At 33.2% G+C, this 22961-nt stretch overlaps 3 protein-coding genes and 1 long non-coding RNA gene across 5 annotated transcripts; all 4 read right to left on the bottom strand.

Moving 5' to 3' along the window:
* Positions 1-3335: 3335 nt before the first annotated feature.
* LOC118490549 (F-box protein At3g08750-like) lies at positions 3336-4364 on the bottom strand. The gene has a single exon (XM_035988245.1). The coding sequence runs from the start codon at positions 4362-4364 to the stop codon at positions 3336-3338; it is 1029 nt and encodes a 342-aa protein (XP_035844138.1).
* A 1582-nt stretch (positions 4365-5946) lies between these two features.
* On the bottom strand, positions 5947-6496 carry LOC110928229. Its single transcript, XR_002586228.2, has 3 exons — positions 6314-6496; positions 6095-6167; positions 5947-5967 (listed from the first exon to the last, which is right to left on the bottom strand). It is a non-coding gene; the product is annotated as an uncharacterized LOC110928229 (long non-coding RNA).
* Positions 6497-8308: 1812 nt separating this feature from the next.
* On the bottom strand, positions 8309-11135 carry LOC110930461. 2 transcript variants are annotated; one of them, XM_022173762.2, is made up of 10 exons: positions 11031-11135; positions 10702-10962; positions 10395-10466; positions 10218-10322; positions 9785-10152; positions 9501-9674; positions 9252-9414; positions 9091-9177; positions 8891-9000; positions 8309-8501 (listed from the first exon to the last, which is right to left on the bottom strand). In XM_022173762.2, the coding sequence occupies exons 2-9, from the start codon at positions 10900-10902 to the stop codon at positions 8893-8895; spliced, it is 1278 nt and encodes a 425-aa protein (XP_022029454.1). In that variant the 5' UTR covers positions 10903-10962; positions 11031-11135; the 3' UTR covers positions 8309-8501; positions 8891-8892. The 2 variants fall into 2 exon arrangements, with proteins under 2 accessions (XP_022029454.1, XP_022029455.1); XM_022173763.2 differs by lacking the exon at positions 10395-10466.
* A 3570-nt stretch (positions 11136-14705) lies between these two features.
* LOC110932449 lies at positions 14706-18831 on the bottom strand. The gene is made up of 4 exons (XM_022175782.1): positions 16621-18831; positions 15808-15934; positions 14820-15727; positions 14706-14732 (listed from the first exon to the last, which is right to left on the bottom strand). Exons 1-4 carry the CDS (start codon positions 18829-18831, stop codon positions 14706-14708), a joined length of 3273 nt encoding a protein of 1090 aa, XP_022031474.1.
* Positions 18832-22961: the final 4130 nt, after the last annotated feature.

Raw genomic sequence — 22961 nt, 5'->3', positions numbered from 1 at the left:
AAAACATAAAAAGCTAGAAACATATATAATATCTCAAGGACAACCAAAACTTTAAAAATTGCAACATCAAATTACCAAAATAGAAGCAACAACAAAAGTAACATTATGACAACTACAAGGTACCACTTAAACTCAAACTTACGAAAATTACAAGATAAAACTTTCTCAAACTAATAATTCGGGGAAGCTATGGTCTCTGTGTAAACCGCACCATGCATTTGCCTATAGAAAAACATACGGCAGAAATAACCTAGATGATCCCGTTGCAAATCAATTTCAATCACTTGTCCAAAATTCGTTATCACAAGACATGTCCCTGGCAAATTGTAATATGTGAAAGAACACATAGTTGTTAATGGCATCCACAACTTATCAGGATATGCAAAAACCTTCATCCAACTTTTATTTTTAAGCCTCCACAATACAATTTCTTGTCTATAGTCATAGTTTCCGATACAAACATACATATGAAGCTCCTCGTTTATGTTAACTAAACTTCCACTAACTTCATCGTCATATACATTGGGGAAACACAATTCAGAAAACGACTTTGAATTCACATCAAAACGAATAACCGACAATCCATCTGAACGACCACGACATTGGGTAACGACAAAATACAAACCACCACCACACAAAGTTGCTGGCGACCAAAGGTACGTATAATGGTGGTACGGACGGTGTTTTAGGAAGCGTACAGTACTCCATGAATTCAACTCCATCGAATAAATATAAACGGTCATTGTACCTCGTCTACGTTTAATATGTAAAATGTTGTAATCATCAGAAGAGTCAACAAAAAATCCTAGAGCATCTCTATCAACTTTGTAGAAACCTTGCGAATTAGAATTTGCCAACTTCTTGAACTTAGTCGTCAATGGATTCCAAACAACCAACTCACAAGTGTTTTGGAGACAAACACACAACATACCATCCAAACTTGCCAAAAAAAACATTCTAGAAGGATGAGCATAGAACGGGCGGGCAACACCTCTTGGTACAATAAATCCCGGGGACTTATAATTTAAGGAATGTACCTCAATAGTCTTCCAACCAACCATCAACAATTTTTGATCAGCCGATGCACGCATGTAATGACAATGAGCCCTTACAAACTTACGATCTAAAATGAAATCTAACCACTCCTTGCAGACAAGCTTACATTGAGCAACATTTTTTGGTGGAAGTCTTGCAATTATATCCAACATTACTACTAAAAATGGAAGGCACGACATACTGCTTTTATCTAAAAACACAATTTACAAAAAAATAAATAAATTAAATCATCGTAAGTTTCAACCATAAACTACATACTAATAATAGGTCTTGAATATTCATATAATAATATAACTAACAAAAAAACATGAATTATCACAATATAGGATAATAAAAATATTAAAAATAAAAATTAAATCAACAAAAATATGTTAACTAATAACAATAAAACAATTATTACAAACTAAAGTATAAATTTGTATCAAAATGGGCCAGATATATCACATTAGCATTTTGGGCCAGGTTAACAAACTGGATCAGGTAAACATGAGACGGGCCGGTTTGGATACTGAATATGGACAATCCAAATTAGGAAACGGATACTACATAACGGCAGTTAACTCAACCCTAACCACATATGCGATGAATTCATCCCTCTTTCTGGTCCAAGTCGCTCCTCTCTGCATCCCGTATTCATCGAGACATCAACAGATTGCACGGCCATTCACCATGGTTATACTTGTGTACACTCCATTCTTCTCCGTCATACGTATCAGCAGTTCAATCGATTCAAAATTTCAAGGTATTTACCTCTATAAACCCTAGCATATTATACATCATACTATTTTGTTCGACTAGGGTTCTTCATATTCGATTAATACCTTCTTTGATTATCGATTAGGGTTAATGAATGTGGATGTTCATATTTGATAAATAACCTCCGGATTTTAGGGTTTGAGTTATTCAAACATGTCAGAACTGTATTAAGGCAATTTTAGGGTTAACGGTTGTGGATTGATATTATTATGCTTATTCATATTCGATTAGAGATATTCGGAATTTAGGCCTTCAGTTATGCAAACATGCCAGATCTGTGTTTCGGTAGATTGATGGGCTTAGGATTTTTCGTTGCCCTCAATATGTTACAACCGAGTTAAAGACATGGCATAGATAAGCTCTAGAACATAAACAAATGGGGGCTGGGTTGGATCCAAAACTTGGCAGACACTTTGAAAGTTTTATTTGTTATGCTTATGACAACATCATTGAATCAGTAGTAAGGTTTTGTCTGTTTTAATGGGCTAACAGGAGGGATCATATGAAAGACAGAAGCTAGGCTTATCCTTGACAGTTTGAATCAGCTTACGGACATATTGTGAATCTTGCAACCCATGCTCTTAATAAAAAATTATGGCACTGTAAGTCTTTCTAACCACTGATTCATACTTCTTATTATGCCTATGTGTTTGCTTTAATAAAACATTGTTTAAATTTAAAGGTATAATTTGCACAATTTATGTTTTTCATATAAGTTATAGACTGCGTTTTAGATATAACACTTAAGTGTACTTAGCTTTGATCTGACACTGGTAGAATGTTCACATTTAATAAGAAATCGGTCTACATGTATTTGAACATATAGCAAACACCTAAATGGTTTTGATTCTATTGTTTAAACTAAAAAAGCAAACACACATTCAAATTGATTTGTAGAAAAAAGATGAATTAAAGAGATTAGGAAAACATACCTTAATTCTCCAACTGGCTCTCCAAAGCTACTCAATATGATGATTTTTATGGTAAACAAAATTCGAAGAAAGAAAGACACTGTAAGGTCATAGAACTACATTATATAGAGCTAATATCCGAATTTTTCTCATGGAAGTTAATATTAATTCAGACAGTTAATAAATCATGGGATAGTGGGAAAGTGGGCTAAACTGAAATATATTTAAAATAACTGCATAATCAGTTACTAAACCTATAAGTTTTATATACCAGCTAAATTTTCATTTGAATTTTTTATAAACAAAGCTGAACTTCTGTAAATGTATCAACAAAAATATCAAACTATTTGATAATTCCACTAATGAAGACATATTTATTAAAAACTTTTATGTGTACTGACAATGGAATACAATAACAATAAAAAATATAATTTTATATTTATCTAAACATAATATATAAGCAATTCTTTATAAACAAATAATACACAAACAAATAGTAGAGAAAAAAGCAAACATTAACTAAAAAAAGAACATTACATCCGATGAAGGAATTTTTCAAAATTCAACAAACATTTCGAAGCAAAAAAAAAAAGGATTACCAAACAACATGTATTACTGAAGACTTGCTGGCACAATAGTTTCCACATACATTGCTGTCCGTATAGCATGATTCCAATCGCTTGGTATGAAAAGGTCACACGTCTTCTTGTTCAAATCTATTTCATAAACCTCACCCCAATCTGTCATCACAAAACACTTTTCTTCTGAACTAACATGTGTAATTGAGCACCAAACTGGCGTTGGAATATAACTGATCTTCGGAAACAACATGACCTTCGACCAATGCTCACCTTCATAACGCCATAGATCCACAGCCATATCTATAAACCCATGACTAACAAACACGTGAAGTTTGTTATTCATATTAACCAAGTTCCCCTGACATGTTTCACCATTGCCAACATATGGAAACCCTATTTCTGAAAACGTCTCTGTATTCACATCAAATCGAATTATGACAATATCACCAGCAAGCCAAAACTGGAATACAGTAAAATATAAACCATCCTCACAAAAAGTCCCCCCCGACCACACATAACCATTAGTATGGTAATGCCTTTTTTGTAAAAACGGTATTCTCTTCCAATGACTGGTCCTCCTTGAATAAGCCATAACATCAACTGTAAAACGACCACGTTTTATATGTAAAACTCTGTAATCATTAGAGGAATCGATGTATAGGCCAACAGCATCGGAATAGATTTTGAAAAAACCATAAGACTTAGAATCAGATATGTTGATGCAGCTACGGATCAACGGATTCCAAATAAGCATTTCAAACGTATTGCGTAAACAAACACATAAAAGCCCATTCAAGCTTGATAAAATCCACACATCAGAAGGGCGAACATGAAACGGTAGGGTAATCATGGTTTTCTCATCGACTAAATCAACAGTAGTGCTGGAAATAAAGCATGATTCCTGTCCAATACTAAGAATTTTTTGTCTAGACCCCTTACACATATGTCTACAGTGCATCATGACAAACTCCTTCGACGATATACATGACAACCATTCTTTACATACCTTCTTTGCACGACCTACACATTTTGCAGGAAGTCTTGGCAGTATCTCTGACATTATTAAGTCAGGACCAAGGTCAGGCAACTTAGTGTTCGACTCAGAGGCTGAGTAGAGGCACCCCTTCAACTTTTTCATAACTCAACAGTTTCTGATATTATATCTAGAAATACAGTAATACACGAATTTTAGGGATATTAGTGATATCTTATATAGAGCTACATGTCCGACTTTTAATGAAAACAGTTAATTTATTGAATAAAACATAGGTAGTTATTCAATCATGGGTTAGTGAGCAAGGATCATGACAAGTGGGTAAGTGGACTGACTTAGAAATAAACTTAACATAACCGAACGATTATATTAATTTCTAAAACCCTAAGTTAGTTACTTGATCATCGCTTAGTGGCCGATGATCATGGTAACGTGACTAAGAAGGCTGACTTCAATATTAATTCAGTAAAACCGACTATTTATATGTTTTTTTTTCTTCAAAATATCTTATTCTTTTCCCGTTGTTATTTATATAACTGAATGCTATTTTGAATTTGCACTCTAAATAATACAAAACTTATTATTTTAAAAAAACCTATAAATGACTAAATATTTTTTAAAATACCTAAATAGGCCTCTTGTTTGAGAACACGGAATTTGTTAACATGAAACAGGATATTATTGGGTACTAAATTTTTTTAGATTTTTTTCTATGACTTATGTGTAACTACTTATATAACTATTGAAGTTATGCATATCTGGAATTTTATTTACGTATTTTGAAAGTAAAAGAAGATTTAACCTTTATAAACATACATACAAATTGGTGAAAACCACTACCTATATTTTCTTTTTTTTTTTCATAACAGAAATGTTTATTATTAAATAAACAATTAATCATCAACATATATGTAATAAGTAATATAGTTAACAGATAAAACATAGAAAAATAAATTGAAAAAAGGAAACTACATTTAAACTAAAAATAGATGAACAAACAAACCTTAACAAACACTGACTTGAAAGGCAAAACATAAAAGATGACTATGACAAACAGGACTTAAACTGAGTAAACTTAAAATTCAACCCATCCAACATGATCGTTGCAATTTTTAGATATACGTGGAATCTTTGATCTTTTCAATGGACTATCCAAAGAGTCTGCTGTATCACTTAACTCAGACTCCAAATCATCTTGTTGTTTTGCCTTAGAAGCATCTTTCTGACCATTCGAATCTTCACTTTGGGTAATATCAATGACCTCATCCCATTTCCAAGTTAGGAGCGCATGCTTTCTTTTAGCTTGCTTTTCTATGTTCTGAAACTACAAGAACTAAAAACATTAGTATAATACATTTTAAAAAAACATATAGGTGTGAAACAATCATTATGCACTTATGCAATGAAAACTTTATTTAAAAAAAACACCACCTGTTCAATAACCTCCCTATGCATTTTAGATTTGAATGGACTAAAATACTGTCCATATGAAATGATCTCTACACTTCCACTGTCCGTCTGAAACAATAAATTGATAGAATTTAACAAATCAGACTAAATATCAAAACAATTTTTATACATTAGTTGTGACTTAAAACGTTACCTTCGGAGAATCTTTCATTGGGCTGCATATTTGATTCTTCTTCGATGTCATTGCATCAAAACCCAGCTGAAAAAATTACAATTGCTACCATATATTAGAAGACTAAATATTTGGTGCAATTCACAAACAATTAGAAACCATCCACATGCTTTGCTAACTAATAATTTACATTCCAACTTACATTCCAACTTACTTTCTTTGCAGGCTGATCGTCTTCATAAATGTCCACGAAGTCATCCGAGATATCCATTGCTGCAGATGTGTTGCTGAATGAATACAGGAAGAGCGAAAAAAATTCAGAAGATTACACTACCTGAACTTGTATTATATAGGCACCAAAAAATGCAGTTAAGTGTCCACTACCCCACTAACTCCCTGAAAATAAGGAACACATTTTAAACCGCATTGCAACCTGTATTTCTGATTGGTGCATCTTGATAAACTGCAGGAAACCGCAAGATCATGGGTGAGAGAGAGCTGAACTGCCGTGAACTGCTGCTTCTAGAAGGAATTTAGAGACTTTATACGGCTGAGATTAAAAGTTCAGGACTTTGAACGGCTGTAATTAGCCCAAAAGACGGTTAGCAACAACGGGAACAATATAATATAGAATGAAAACATACAAATTTACTTGATCAAATGTGGTCACATAAATTACTTTGCATGTCGTTATAATGAATCAAAGTATGAAGGCCATAATTTTGTTCAAAATCCTTATAAAATTTTAAAGAATTTGATGTGAGTATATTGGATGCATCAATCACATTGGATAGCAAGTTGCATCATAATGCTTGACTCTTGGTTTATCGTATTATTTTTAGAGTTACTAATTGGTTAGGTTACTTCCTTATTTGTTGCTGATCACTGTACATTTTGCAATTTGTATGACATGAAAATTACCATCCTTGAACGATATAATCATATATAAATATATGGTTAGGTTCCTATTGACCTATTTGTTGCTGATGGCTGTACATTTTGTAATTTGTATTACACGAAAGTTACCATCCTTGTATGACACGAAAGTTACCATCCTTAAATGATATAATCATACATAGATATACGATCCTTTAGACGGGTCATGAGCGTGTACCATCATATATAAATATAGATCCTTTAGTCGGGTCATGATCGTGTAGATTCATAGTTCAGTTTTAGTTAAGAAGTATCGAGTCTTCAAAATAAAATTTTGATGTGTAATTCTTTAAACAACAATATGGTCAATTGTTAAAACATTGTGACCCATTTTATATTAGGGGGAGCGGGGCACCCTCGGTGACCCCGTGCGGGGACCAATTTTGCCGAGCGGGGGCGGTGCCGCCATCCAGGCGGGGAGCCAAATGGGGGACCAATTTCGGGGAGGAGGCACCGAAGAAGGAAGGAGAGAGAAGGTGGGCCAGCCTTTTTCAACCAATGAAAACTTTTTTTTTTTGAATAAAAAAACAATTCCCCTAAGAGGGGTGCACCCCGTACGTTTTTAGACAAGAGGGAAGTTATAGAGGGAAAATAACATGGCAACGTATGATTGGGTTACAAAAAGTTTCCCCTCACCTTATTAGGGGTACCCCTTCACCCTTAATGTTAATTCCTGAAAAGGAAGACCCATTAGATTTTTGAAACTTTCGCCCTATTGGTCTAGTTGGGTGTGTATACAATATGTATGCACATATATAGTTAGCCTGAAGGGTGTCATTTCAGATTTCTCCCTATGACAAGTTAGCATCACATCAAATTTTTTTTTAGTTTTTGTTATATTTCCTTAAATTTCACGGTATCGTCACAAATTTCCTTAGTTTTCCTCAAAATTTTAATATTTTAGTTTAATATAAACTTTTAATTATTTCATATATTTACATGATTTGAATATAAATTAAAATAAAAAACTTACTTAAAATAAAACAATAATATTAAAAGAAAAATTACATAATTCAAATTAAACTTTAATTATAAAATAAAATTACACGCTTCTAACACTAGTACAAAAAACGGCAGCTAATAGGACGGTTTTTTAATCAAATAAGTCGTTTGAGAAACCGTCTTTAAAAATAACGTAGTTTTTGATAAATGACCGTCTCTTATTAATTGATACCAAAAACTACGGTCCATATAACCGTCTTAAAAGCACTTGATTTGGTTTCATCTTTTTATGCAAATATTGGGCAAATAGGACGGTACTGGGCAAATAAGACGGTTGAGCAAATAGGACGGTATTGGGCAAATAAGACGGTTGATTTGGTTTATTGGGCAAATAAGACGATTGATTTGGTTTCGCAAATAAATAAGACGGATTTACTTTATTTACCGTAAATTCAACGATGATTAGATTCAATTTCATTTTTAATTAGAAAATCCTGTAAACACATAAAACAAATAAAACAACATAACAAAATGAACCATATAATTAAAATAGCCGAATCATCCATTTTGACCCATTGTCTAAAGTAATCATTTAAACATAGTAAAAAAAACATCCAAGCATATTCAGTTTAAGAAAAACAGAAACCAGCATCAAAAACCTCCTTAGAGTTACTTCTATCCTTTTATCATCCAAGATAACCACAAGCCCCCTCGACCACCGGCTAGCTAGAATTCCTTTGACACTGATCAAAACGCAGAAAATTAGCTATTAGCAACCATTAAAGATTAAGATAAACCAGGATCCCATGGTTGGAATCATGAGGACATAGCAAATCCAAAAATATAACATAAGTCATACCAACTAGAGTCAACATGAACACAAATCCCTTTAGTACTCGTAGGAACCCCTAATAATATAAGATATCTATTTTGTCAAATGCTTTTAGGCGCACCTAGGCCTTGTGGTCAAAACGAATGAACGAGTCAAAGTATATTAATCATGTGTGTAATTGACTCTCCATATATAGAATAAAAAGACTATTCCGAGGCTCATTTAAGTGTTCTAAACCAATATTTATACAAAAATGAAGAAAAAGGTACTTAAAAAAGAGTAGCATGCTAATATACTTACCTTCATTCATGCTCCTCGCCATGACGAAAAGACGATATGAACACCTTTAAAGTACGCTCTACAAATTCGTTAATTTCACTTTGACGAACCATTCTAGTTTTATTTACCAGCTAAAACATAAAGATAGATAAAAGTTAGATTACAGTTTAATATACATTGTAGTTAAACCTATATAAGTTTGAGTGTATAAATATACTTACCATGTGTTCTCTGTTGCAAATCACAAAATCATACATGGCCATCATGACACAATAACCGCACTCCCATCCGTTAGGTTGTAGACGACACTAAATAATAAATTGAATTAACAAGTAATTAATTAAAATATATTAATAAACATCTTGAATGAAAGATAACTTACATCAATCTTATCCCAAGTTATTTTCTCTTTTATGGCCTTTTCAAATACATGTGTAATCCTGTAATCTGGAGGCTTCTTTAAACTTTTGTTTGAATCAAAGAGGTAACCCATCCAAGTATTATATATAGGATGATGTTGAAGTACAACCAATATCCAATGTTTGCTGCATGCGTAGGAAAATGATCTAATTTAAACAACACTTAATAAATAAAAATGAAAACAATATTATAACATAACTCAAACTAATACCCGGCTATATGCGGTGCCATAAACCATTGTTTGTCCTTATGAAACGAGATGACATTTCTGATGTGGTCGATCACAAATTCAACATCGTCTGAGACAAGACCACCCTCAATATAACGGGGATGAAAGTATGCGGTATTATTTAAACCCTCTTGTCCCCGAGTTGCATATAAGTACCTAAAATATAAGTAGCAAAAAAAAAAAAAACATGATGAGGTTAGTAACATTCGGTTTTATTGTAAAAACTAATAGCATAAAATATTTATACAAAAACTAGTCAAACATACATTGTAAACCAATGCACAAAGCAAGCATCTATCCAGTCGTTGACACATAACTGTATAACTGCCTCAAATTCAACTGTCTCTTCAATACGTTCCTCATACATCCCTGTCGGCGAAGTAAAAACTATAGACAAGGCTTTATCAGATTGAATCGCCAGTTGTTGCGCTAATTCATATATGCTTTGAGGCCTTGCCCTCGCCTTTTCTAAAAGATTTAACACTTTTGTTTTTTCTTTTGATACTTTTGTTTTTTCTTTTAAAGGGTTAGATGCAACAACAGGCTCAGTACGTTTACAAGCACGAACGGGCTCATCAGGTTTAGAAAAAGAAACATGCTCTGTTGTATTCTGAGAAAACTGCTTATCAGCGAACTGCATTAACCAATAATGATATTAGTACACAAATAAATATACACATATATAAATAATGTGATTACCAGCTGATTAAAAGCATCCTCGTCTTGTAATGCATTCGAGTAAATTTGATACTGGTTTCTTTCATTTGGGATCGTTTGTTGTTGGTGAGCAGATGTTGCATCAAACTACATTGGCAAAACAGATACTTTTATATATCAAGTAGTTATAAAAATAATTATATATATATTAAAAGCTACCTGTGGCCTATAAAGTGTACTCATAGAATGGTGGGACGGTTCTACAATTTGGGAAACACCTTTGTTTAAAATCTGTATGTTGTAAAGACAAACACTAATAAAATAAGAGAAACATAAAATAAAAAGAAAAGAACAAAATTTAGTGTAGCAAACTTCAAGGTCTCTTTCTCTATCTCAGCCCATTCGTTTTCTTTACATAGGTGTCCAGCACCAAAAAGGAAAAATTAAAACAGTTGTGTGGCAAAAACATAAATCCAAAATCTTCACTGGCGCAAAAGCTTGCTAGCATTATATATATATAATATACCTTTATTGATTTTGCGGGCCACTGAATAAAACTTCCTTTTGCGTCTTCCAAAAATTCTACGGCGCCGGGAATACATGACTCAGGCAAAAGACGGATCTCTTCGCAACCTTCAACAACTCTATCTATTTGAACTTTAACGAAACCGTCTATCATTGGGCCGTTATGAATAATCCTCTCAGGACTAGGATGAACACGGCCCATACCTATAACCGTAGGAGCGCCTTGGTCGTAAGGATTCAAAAGTTCACATTTTTTAATAGACTGCAAACAATAGCTTTAATTAGTAAATATATTAAAATTAAAAAAACAAACTTAAACAATAATATTACCAAGATTTATGTGTACGAACTATCGAACGCATGACTTGAGCCACAAATACCAGGGCTCGCCCCAACTGTTGTTTCCACAGCCTCGCTCTTCTTTTTCTTTGTTTTTAATTCGGAAAACAAGCATTTCGTAGGACCAATCACGTCTGAATATAATCGTGTACGCCCCCCATGTTGGTGTCCCTTCCCAATTACCTCCGTAACAACATCCTTTGTAGAATAAGAACCAGCATCCTTCAATTTTTTTTCTTTTAAATACTATTAAAAATATGACACGGTTAAAAAATGATTAATATAAATAGATAGAACAAATATGTAGATGCTTACCAATTTTTTAAGTGTTCCTTTCAATTCTCCTTCTGATACAAAGTGTTCACTAAGTTCATATAACTTTGTAACTGGATTGAAAGGCGCTCTACTAACGGTATACATTTTAGAACGATCATCTTGAATAAGATCTAAAATTGGATAACTCGAAACAAGCTGATTCCATCTACTTTCAACATGGGGCTCCAATCTAGAAAATCCACAACGTCCTACATGCGAAGGGTCAGTGTTCTGTTCTGCACTTTTCTTTGCTTTTCGGCTTGTTTCCTTCATAAAATATTACAATAAGTGTATATAGTTATATAATAATAATATTAATAATAAATGCACATGTTACCTTCCATTCTTCACTATCAACAATAGCAACAAAAGAACCCCAAAGTTCCGAGTCTAGGTAATCGTACTTTTCAAAGGGATCATTACTTGTATCATTTTCAGGGGTTTTGTCTTTATCTTTATCGGGAGATTCATCTTTATAAACGTAATTTTTTCTAAGTTTGTAACGAAACTTCCTCATTATACTCTTCGCCTTTGATAATGTAACTATTTTTCCACGGTCATCAGTAATATTCCATGTTGCCTACATATTAAAATTAACAATAAACATGAACAAGAATTAAACATGACAACATAGAATTCGAAAGCTTTTGCCTTTTTTTTTTTTTAAATTAACCAATATAATTTTCCAAATTAGAAGGAAAAGGAAGAAAACTATACCTTCGCATATTCCCAAAGATCTTCATATAGTTTAGGGTTTACATGTTTGACGACTTTATTGTACGGAACCGTTTTCTTAACTTCCACACCAATAAAGGACATAAACCTTCCAGCATTCTTACCTATCGCTCTACCCGTCTTGTCAAAATCAACTGTGCATTCTTCGGGATGCAAAAACTTTTTCTTGCATTTGGAAACTCCCCTTTTTTTCTTTTCAGGCATTTTCAAAACTTGATTTCTAGAAAAAAAAAACACACAATATGGAAAGTGATGTGTTGTGTGTAACAAAGAGACAAGTAGAGGTCAAGTTGAGTATGACACTTCCACCATCTTTAAATATATATTCCACACCATGAAGTTTTTGACAAATATATTTTTTCTAAAGCATATTTATTAAAAAAATTATGACATCACATGATGCATGCTTAAGATACTTTAATATATTCCAATGCTTTAAACAACCCAAATCAAATAATTGAACTGAAGTGAATTGAGTCACATTCAATAATCAGTTTACAAATAAAAACTGAATCAAGGGAGAAACACTCATTTTATAATCAGGGAACTATATCATACATCATCTTCAGTTGATGTTGCAAAAAACTAATCAGAGAAAAAACTTGATTTTACAATTACATACATAAGACAAGAAGACCAGTTGAGGTTTGAATTAAATCGATAAACTACTTATTCTTAAACCACTTATAACAATCATCAAGCAAGTCAATCATCAAGCAAGTTTTCAAAAAAAATCAAAATTTTACAAAACTAGTAGTAGAACCAAGGTCAAACCTAAAAAAGAAAAAATCGACTATAATACGAAGAACAATCATCATCATACTAAGATTGCAGGTAGAGATTGGAGATAACTTACAAAGATTGCAGATTATTGAGGGGCTTGGAGATGATTATCGATGACGGCAGAATGATGAACAGTTAATTTGGGGGAGTATATCACCAAAGAAAGTTAAAACCTTAATTAATAATTTGGGGGAGTACATATGATGAAAAAAGTTAAAACGTTAATTAATTCCCGCTGTATAAAAATTGCCCGCTTAAATTTTTCACGGTGAGCTTTTTTCTTTTATGTTTTCGTTAATTAATAACTATTAAGAGGAAATCTATTAAGAGATCTTCAAGGCTAAAGTTCATTAACGTCTAAAATACCAATAGGAAAAAAAAGAAGAAATTAAACATAAAAGATAATATTAAAGATTGCTATAGTTTTGCTATAATTATTTGCGATAATATTAAAAGATAATATTATTATTATTCTAATTATTATTCTAATTATTATTATTATTATTATTATTATTATTATTATTATTACTATTATTATTATTTACATATTATCTAATAAAGAGCTAATTTCTATCAGTTACACAGATATAGTTTTATTGGTGAAGGGGGCGGTTGATAAAACGTGTCATCTTGTGCATTAATTCCAACATATTTCACATTTTTTATCTTTATGTTAGTTTGGATTTTTTTTCTTTTAACAATTTACTAATTTTAATTATATATGTAAAATCATAATTTGAGATGTTAGGATACAAGTAGGGGTGCAAACGAGCCGAGCCGAGCCCGAGCTCGGCCAGGCTCGAGCTTGAGCTCGATTAACTTATGAGAGCTCAGCTCGATTCGAGCTTTGTTTTCAAAGCTCGATTCGAGCTTTGTTTTCAAAGCTCGAGCTCGGCTCGTTTGTATTTTATCAAGCTCGAGCTCGACTCGGGCTCGGCTTGTTTATTATCTATTAGTTAGTATATTAAATAAAAATAATATAAATAATAGACTTTTTAGGGTTGCGAGCTCGATAAGTAAAGCTCGGGCTCGGGCTCATTTACTAAATAAGCTTATTTTTAGGCTCGAGATCGGCTTGTAAACAAGTTTAAATAAGCTCAGCTCGACTCGGCTCGTTTACACTAAGGCTCGATAAGGCTCGGCTCGTTTCGAGCTTTTTCTCGAGCCGATCTCGAGTAGCTCGCGAGCCGCTCGGCTCGTTTCCACCCCTAGATACAAGTTATGCACTTATTTCTATTAGGGGTGTAAACGAGTCAGGCCAAGCCCGAGCTCGACTAGGCTCGAGTTCGGCTTGGTTTGAGCCTACTTATTTTAACTCGACCTCGACTCATGAGTAAAACCCAAAGTTCAGGGTCGGTTCAGATCAGGCTCGATTTATTTTGAGAAGAACCTCAAACGAGTTAAAAGCTCAGCTCGAGCTCGCTTAAACGAGCCAAAACTTGGACTTGGGGTCGTTAAGGCTCGGCACTTGAGCCTCTAGACTTGTTCACACCCGTAATCTCCATCAATATTTTTTATTAACTAATAATACGATTTAAAAAAGATACATCTTAACATATAAAGAATTTTAGCTTACACTCCATTAAGAATGTGTTTGTCATGACAAGAAAACGAGCAGTTTGTAGTGATTGAGTAGACAATGGAGCCTAAATTAACTTTTAATATAAAAAAATTTGGAAACAAAGAACATAAAATAAAAACGCATCCATCATATAACATTTTTAAGAAAGCCAAATCATAGTTTCATCAAAGAGAAACATTGTTATAGAAAAAGAAAGTAGAATATAACCGATTTAGCGACAAATACCCTTCGTCATCGTTAGATCATAAGTATCATCGTCGTTTTTTCTGTCGTTTTTTCTGAAAAAAATAAAATTTTATTAATAAATTAACATTAATTTAATTAATTATATAGAAAGAACATATATGTATATGATTAATATAAACCTTGGTTTTGGCTGGTTTTTCGATAGATATCCCTTCGTCGTGGTCAGATCGTCGTAAGTATGAGGTGCCAACAGTGATATAGTCGTTACTCTGTTGAATACCGACAGAAAATGGTGGTAATTCGTCAAACTGATTGTATTCTTCCTCGTCGTCAACATCATCAACACCAAGAATACGTCGCTTACCTTGCAATACTATATGGTATCTTGGTTTGCACGGATCTTTGACAAAAAATACTTGTGTGGCTTGAGTTGCGAGAATAAATGGTTCTGATTTATACCCGTCCGTTGTAAGGTCAACCAGTGTAAAACCATGTTCATCGACGTTAACACCTGTGCGGTTATTGACCCACTTGCATCTAAACAAAGGTATTGTGAATGAAGAATACGATAACTCCCAAATTTCTTGTATGACACCGTAATATGATTCTTTGGCGATTGTCATTTGGTCGACATTTGTTCTTGAGGCTATTTGTGTAACTCCGCTATTTTGCGTTACACTTTTATCGTCTTGATTTTTAGTATAAAATGTATAACCGTTAATATCATACCCTTGGTAAGATATTACTCTAAAGTCTGGCCCCATTCCCAACCTCTCCACCGTCTTATCAACATTTGGTTCACCGTAAGTTTCCTCCACCTTTTTCTTCAACCAAGCGGAAAACCCCTCGTTATGTTGTTTGGCATACCAATTATCTGACTTGCGCAAGTGTGTCAATCGTAATATTTTCTTGTGTTCATTAACATACGGAGCAATACATGTCATATGTTGTAGAACAGTAAAATGAGCAATTTGTAACTCATCAGATGGTGGGGTGATTAATTGCTTACCAACTCCTCCCATGCCTGCAAGTCGGCCTGAATGACGAGATTTAGGAACACCAATACTTTTGACGCCTTCCAAATAACCTATAAATAAATCAAGTATTAAAAGTGTCATTTATAATTAAGAAAACTAAATTATATTATTGATTTTGTGATAGCAATACCTGTGCAGAACTCAATTGCCTCTTCGGAAGTATACCCTTGAACAATACTACCCTCTGGATGCCTCGTTTTGTTGACGTCGTGCACACCATATAGGTCAGCGGCATCAGCAGTTGAAGAAGTTGACGGCTGGATTCAAGCAAAAATGGTCAATTGCTAGTGGAACGATACGTAGAAGCTGCCTTGGTGAGTGATGGGTTTCATCCCCAGGCCATACTCAACGAGTACCGGGACATCCGGGGCTCCCTGCATTCCTAAATCAACATCCGAATCGCCCATGAATCTCAATGACCAAGAATTGGCAATTGACGCGGGAAGGAACCCTGCCTTTTCTAGCCTCTCCTTCTTGCTTGCTTACCTAGCTCTTGTCTTAGTGACTCCTCCCCAATTAAAGTAACGTAAGGAGGGGCCACTATCAATTGAATAAGCGTCTCAAAGAGAATGAGGAATTTTTCAAATTGAATAATTAAGAACTATTATAAAAAAGGTAGAGTTACTTCTTTTTTCCTGACCGAGCTGATGCCGAGATCTTTTTTTGTTCGAGGTTCAGAGGAAGAAGAGAAGAGGAACCACCGCCCAATGGTGCCCGATGAAAAAATGGGATTTGAGAGGCTAGCGAATCGGAATTGTATGGAATGTCCTACTCCTGCCCGAGCTTTCCGATCAACCAATCCCCTATTTCAGGGACATCTGTGTTAGGTAGGCCCTCCCTGCTTGCAGAAATGAATGGATCAGAAGGGGGCTGGATTCTCTATCACATAACCCTTTAACACACCCATATATCTTTCAAAGGGGTACATGTATCGTAGGAATACAGGACCACAAGACTTTATCTCTTTTACGACATGAGATACTAGATGAACCATTATATCAAAGAAAGATGGTGGAAAGTACATCTCTAGTTCACAAAGGGTAATATATATATCCTTCTCCCAATTATCCAAGACTTCGGGATTAATAACCTTTGAGTGAATCATGTTGAAAAACAAACAAAGTTTTGTAATTGTATGTCGAACTTCCTCAGGTAACAATCCACGAATTGCAATAGGAATCATATGCGTCATCAAAACATGACAATCATGAGACTTCATGCCAAGTAATTTACAATCTTTCATTGACACCAGACTTTTAATGTTTGCAGAATAATTAGATGGAACTTTAATATCATGCAAACATTGACAAAACTTTCTTTTTTCTTCGCCTGACATAGTATAGCATGCAGGTGGAAGATAAATACTGTTGGCTCTCTCAACAGGGGCAAGCTCTTTACGTATTCCCATAGCTTCCATGTCTCTACGAGCATTAATCCCATCTTTAGTTTTTCCAGGAATGTTTAACAGTAAACCTAACAAGCTATCACATACATTTTTCTCAATATGCATAACATCCAGGCAATGTCGAACTTCCAGACTTTTCCAGTAAGGTAAATCCCAAAAGATTGACCTTTTTTTCCAGTTATCTCGTTGCTCAGTATGAGATCTTTTTCCTAGAACGGTATTCATATTTTCAACTCGTGAAAATGCATCAAAACTTTTCCTAGCCCTTCCAAGCTCCTCATTTCCGTCAAACTCTTCTGTAAGTCTTCGATAATGGTGATCTCGTGGAAGAAATCGTCGATGTCCCATATACACATTTTTATTGCAATGTTTTAACCTTATAGAGCTTGTTTCGTTTTCACATACAGGACAAGCTTTTTTACCTTTCGTACTATATCCTGACAAATTGGCGTATGCTGGGAAATCACTTATAGTGCAAAATATCATGGCTCGCAGTGTAAAGTTCACTTTTTCATAAGCATCGTACATTTCTACACCAGGGCTCCAAAGGGCTTTAAGGTCATCAATTAAAGGAGACAAATAAACATCAATGTCATTACCAGGTTGTTTTGGACCCTGAATTAGTAATGACATCATTATGTATTTTCTTTTCATGCATAGCCACGGAGGAAGGTTGTAGATGCATAGAAGGACAGGCCAAGTACTATGACTACTGCTCATATTTCTGAAAGGATTGATACCGTCTGAACTAAGACCAAATCGTATATTTCTAACCTCGTTACCAAAATCCGGATAATCATAATCAAAGTTTCTCCACTGAGGTGAATCCGCCACATGTCTTAACTTTCCATCCTCCTTACGCTCATCAGAATGCCAACGCAGCAACTTCGATTCTTTAGGATTTGCAAATAAACGCTTTAATCTTGGTATAATGGGGAAATACCACAATACTTTAGCCGGTGGTCCATTTTTCGTCACATCGTCATCATATTCACCAGTATCATTTTTACCTTTGTACCTCGATTCACCACATATATAACACGTATGAGTTTTTTCAAACTGGTTTCTGTACAACATACAATCATTTGGACATGCATGTATTCTTTGAACCTCTAATTCCATTGGACACATCAATTTCTTAGCTCGGTATATGGATATGGGTAACTCGTTGTCTTCGGGAAGCATGTCATGTAATAACTCTAATAGACATGTAAAACTCTTATCGCTCCAACTGTAGTTTGTCTTTAAGTTTAAGAGCTTTGACACGGCGCTGAGCTTAGAAAACTTTTTACAACCAACATATAATGGTTTTTTTTCATCGTCAAATAATTGTTGTAGTTTTTCTTGATAATTGTCGCAAGAATTGAATTCCAAATCATTGCACATGTCATTTAAATTGTCATTGGCCGCGTCTAAATAATCATCGTCATCACAAATGTGCGGGCCCTCGCTCTCGTCGCTATAATTAGCTTCTAAATTAATCGAAGATGTGCTACGGTTAGCAAGTGACTCACCATGTTTGGACCAACAAGTATAATTCAACATAAATCCATTTTTCAGCAAATGATACTCGATTTCATTTGTTTCTGTAAATTCGGTAATATTTTTACATTCCGTACAAGGACACGGGATGGTTTTTTTTCCTTTGTTCACACGATCCTCTTGAGCAGTCTTAAGAAAACTTCGCAAGCCGATCACAAACTCTTGGTTCGTATGTCTGATTTCGTACATCCAATAATTACGATCCATCTGAACTGAATAATTGAATAAAAAAGCAGTCCGAAAGGGACAATCCAAAATTAATCTCTAATAGAATAATTTCAGACGGGTATAAACTAAAGGGTTTCTATATCTAAATGAATGTATGTAAATAATAATTTAAATTAAATAAAAAACATATAATTCTAATAAACATACCTTGTTGAAGATCCAGGTAAAAGGTAAAAGAATGAAGAAGTCCTCAAGCAGAAGAATGTATTAATGTAAATGATGAATGCGAATCCTTATTGAAGTTGAAGAAATTAGTTGGATTGAATATAATATAAACATGATCGGTATATTTTTAAATTTCAAAAAGAAATTACGGGATATACAACGTTCGTATAGGTGGGCAGGGAACACTTTGACTTTTTCTAACCCAATTAACTCTCTACCTTTCTCTAATTAATCTCTTCTAATTAATTTGAAAATTCAGGTTTATGGATAATTTTGGACTTTTATGTATGATGGTAAATTAATATTAACACCATAATATTAAATTTTCTAAAAGGGACGGTTGTAACTAGGGTAAAAAAGACGGTTCAATTTATTAAGTAAGAAAACGACGATTTAGACTAAAAGGGACGGTTGTAACTGGGGTAAAAAGACGGTTCAATTTATTAAGTAAGAAAAAGACGATTTAGATAAAAAGACGGTTTGAACTTTTAATAAAAAAGGACGGTTATATGTAATATTGAAAATAAAAATATGATAAAAGGACGGTTTTTATACAAACCGTCTTAAAAGCATTTTGATGACCGTCTCTTTTGAGCATTTTTGTACTAGTGTAATGTAAAAAAACAAATAATTAAACATAAATAAATGAAAATTACATAATTAAACAAACATCTTTGAAATTTGCCATGCCGAAACGTGTTTTACAGTCATGGCCGTAGATATGTTTATAGTCAACAAGGGCCACTTGAAATTTGCCAAGCCAAGCAATCTCTTCTTCTTCGGTCCATGGTTTTTCCATTTGAGGTAAATCTTTAGAGAGAAATAAGAAATGAGAGAGTTTTGTGTTGTAAAATGATAGAGATGAGGTTGGTATTTAAATGGGTTAAAAATAATCTTTTTACCAACGGTAACTTTACCGTTTATTTTAAAAGCCATTACCAAACTCACCACTTCCTCGTATACCAGTGTCAGGTCATCGAGTTTTGAGGAAAAAACACACCGGCCTTTTCCGACCCCAACATAATTACGCAGCCATAAGTAACTAACTTTAACATTCCGCAATTATTGTAAATCCACGACTTTACACCTTGTAGATGATAAATATGGGTGTGTGATGTTCACTTTGCATTAAGTCATAACCGAATCTAAAGGATAAGTTGTTTAGTATTTAAATCCATTCAACTGTGATTACGTTGGTTGTGGCTTACATTTCTAATTAAATCCATTGTTTGGTTATTGTTTTAAAGTTAGCTTAGACAAAATCTCAAACAAAGAATGGACACCTAAAGAGAACAAGGAACATATTTTTTTTCGTATCCAGCCAAACATGTATTTTAGTCCTATAATCTAAAAAAATATATATTTTTTCTTGTATTTACATTAGTAAAATAATTATGTAATCACTCTAAAGTAATTGCACATAATTACTCTACAGAGTAAATGCACGATTTTTTTTTTATATTTTTCAACTAAACATCGTGCTTAAATAGATGGAAAACTAAATTACAAAAGAAAAAAAAATATTATTTCACTTCTTATGTTTGTTTGAAATGTAAATAACTAGAAGCTTATTTTTTGGTTAAATGATCATTTAGGTAATTTAATGACCGACATGGGGTATGTATGTAAAAGAAAAAAAATATTATTTCACTTCTTATGTTTGTTTGAAATGTAAATAACTAGAAGATTATTTTTTGGTTAAATGATCATTTAGGTAATTTAATGACCGACATGGGGTATGTATGTCTTTGACTTAAGGTCCTTTTTCAGTCTTTTCCTAAATGATCATTACGTGAACATTATATTAGAACTAGTTTGTCGAATTGTTGGTGATAAGTTAAGAGATGCAAATATGAACCAAATGTGGTGAGAGGGCTGGTCAAAGCAGGCTAGGCCCAATGTTCTCAAGGCTCAAACAATGAAAAATATCCAAAATTAATGCAAAACTCGTCTAAATAGACTTACTGCTATCCTCAGATTTCTACTAATAGCATTCATATCCAATTTTGCAAATATTTACGAGTGGATTTTACAAATTATAAAAAGTGATTGTAGGTGGTTATGAGTTAAGAAGATAAAAAAATATTACTGTTAATCTGTATATTAAAAGAAACAATGTTCTCTTCATTAAATTTTAAATACTTTTTAAAAGTGGTTGTGAGTTGATGAAAAAAAAGTAATCAAAACAGTATAAAAATATTATTTAATTAAAAAAGAGAGATAAAAGATAGTAATTTGTAGTGTAATTAGAGAAATGGAGATTGAGAAGGAATATGAATACTATAAGGAATGCAAAATTAATTAGAAAAGGTCGGACAACAATATTTAATTCAATTAATTTCCCTCTCAGTTATTTCTTTAAGGTCATGCATAATGAGTATTATAGGGCGTGAATGGGTTTGATAATGCCCTTAACAACACCACTCCCTTGGGCATTATAGGGGCATGGAGAGTAAAGAGCATTTTTAGAATAATGCCAAAAGAGAAGAAAAATAATGAAAAGTAATGAATGAATTGAGCAATAAGTGACGTTAACAATTACACATTTTTTAAGGGGGGCATTATGATGATGATGTAACGAAAAATGCCCCTTAATGTGCATTAACGATTACCCATGATCCAAGTTTTTTTTTAATACGAAGAACCGTGATAAAATCATGTAAGTTCGTAATTAATTTAAAAGCTTTTCATATAGATTTTTTATAAGTGGTTCTATATAACCTAATAAACAAAAAAAATTAAACTTTAATAATATAAAGTACTACGCAATCGTCGATGATAATCCATACTATTAATATAATCATTGTCACCTCTAACTTTCATTTTCGTTATCATAGGAAATCCCAACCTAACGAAGAAATAACTATGTCTGCTCCTAAACTACCATTTATATCGTTACAAAACAAATTACAACATTTTGATGAGATAAAAATTAGTCGGTTGTTCATAGGTACAAACAAACGTAGGTTGAGATTTCCCTTGACAATAAAAGTAATAGTTAGGCGTGCCATTGGTCGCATTGCAAGTATGTAATATTATCAATCAATGGGTCATAGTTTGGGTTAATAAATTCAAATTTGTAATGCATGTATGTGTGTGTAAGAGAAGGAAAATTTGAAAATTAACTTGAGTTGAGAAAACTCTGAAAACCCTATGTTACACAACTATTAAAAAAACAAGGGCACGTAACATACATAATTCCGAGCTTTTCGAGCCAAAAAATGTAAAAAACGCCGAGTAAAAACTTAATAAATAAAAATCACAAAACCAAAATGTAACTGTAACAGTGTCTTTATGGGCAAAAAAATGTAGCACTAGGCAAATATACTATTACAGTTACAATTTGTTTTTGTAGTTTTAAAAAACATTTACTTTTTTTACAATTTTTTTTTTTTTTTTGCTCAAAAAGCTCAAAAGTAGGTATATTACATGCCATATTTATTTAAAGGGTTTTTAGAGTTTTATCAATTCAAGTGAGGTTTTAAATTAGTCTTTCGCTATATATAGTGTGAGATTCAATAGAGAACCTTAAAAAGAAAGTGAGAAAACCAGAGAACTATTCATTTAACATGTTAAATATATCAGAAAAAATCAATTTTAACATGATTAATTCTTCAAAATGCTTTTTGAGAGCTTTTGCGTATAAAATGTCGTATAAAATGTGTAGAAGACATTCTAATAAATAAATCATTTTGATAAATTTTTTAACTGTTTTTTAAGATTTTGAATTTTTTATGAAAAAGTTTCTACGCGTATTTATATGCAAAAAGCTTTGAAAATGTTTTAAAAAAAATTTTAAATGTTAAGTTGATTTTTTTTTCATATTTAACATGAATTAAATGTATGGCTCTCAGTTCCCTATTCTTCCTATTCTTGGTGAATTTATTTTCATATATGTATATGTAGAAGGTCGAAGTTTTATTAGAAAAAACTTTAATCAAACC

The sequence above is a fragment of the Helianthus annuus genome, chromosome 3 (assembly GCF_002127325.2).
Source record: "Helianthus annuus cultivar XRQ/B chromosome 3, HanXRQr2.0-SUNRISE, whole genome shotgun sequence".
Classification (NCBI taxonomy): Eukaryota; Viridiplantae; Streptophyta; class Magnoliopsida; order Asterales; family Asteraceae; genus Helianthus; species Helianthus annuus.
The sequence above is the reverse complement of the archived record's forward strand: the minus strand, read 5'-3'. Positions and strand labels throughout refer to the sequence as shown.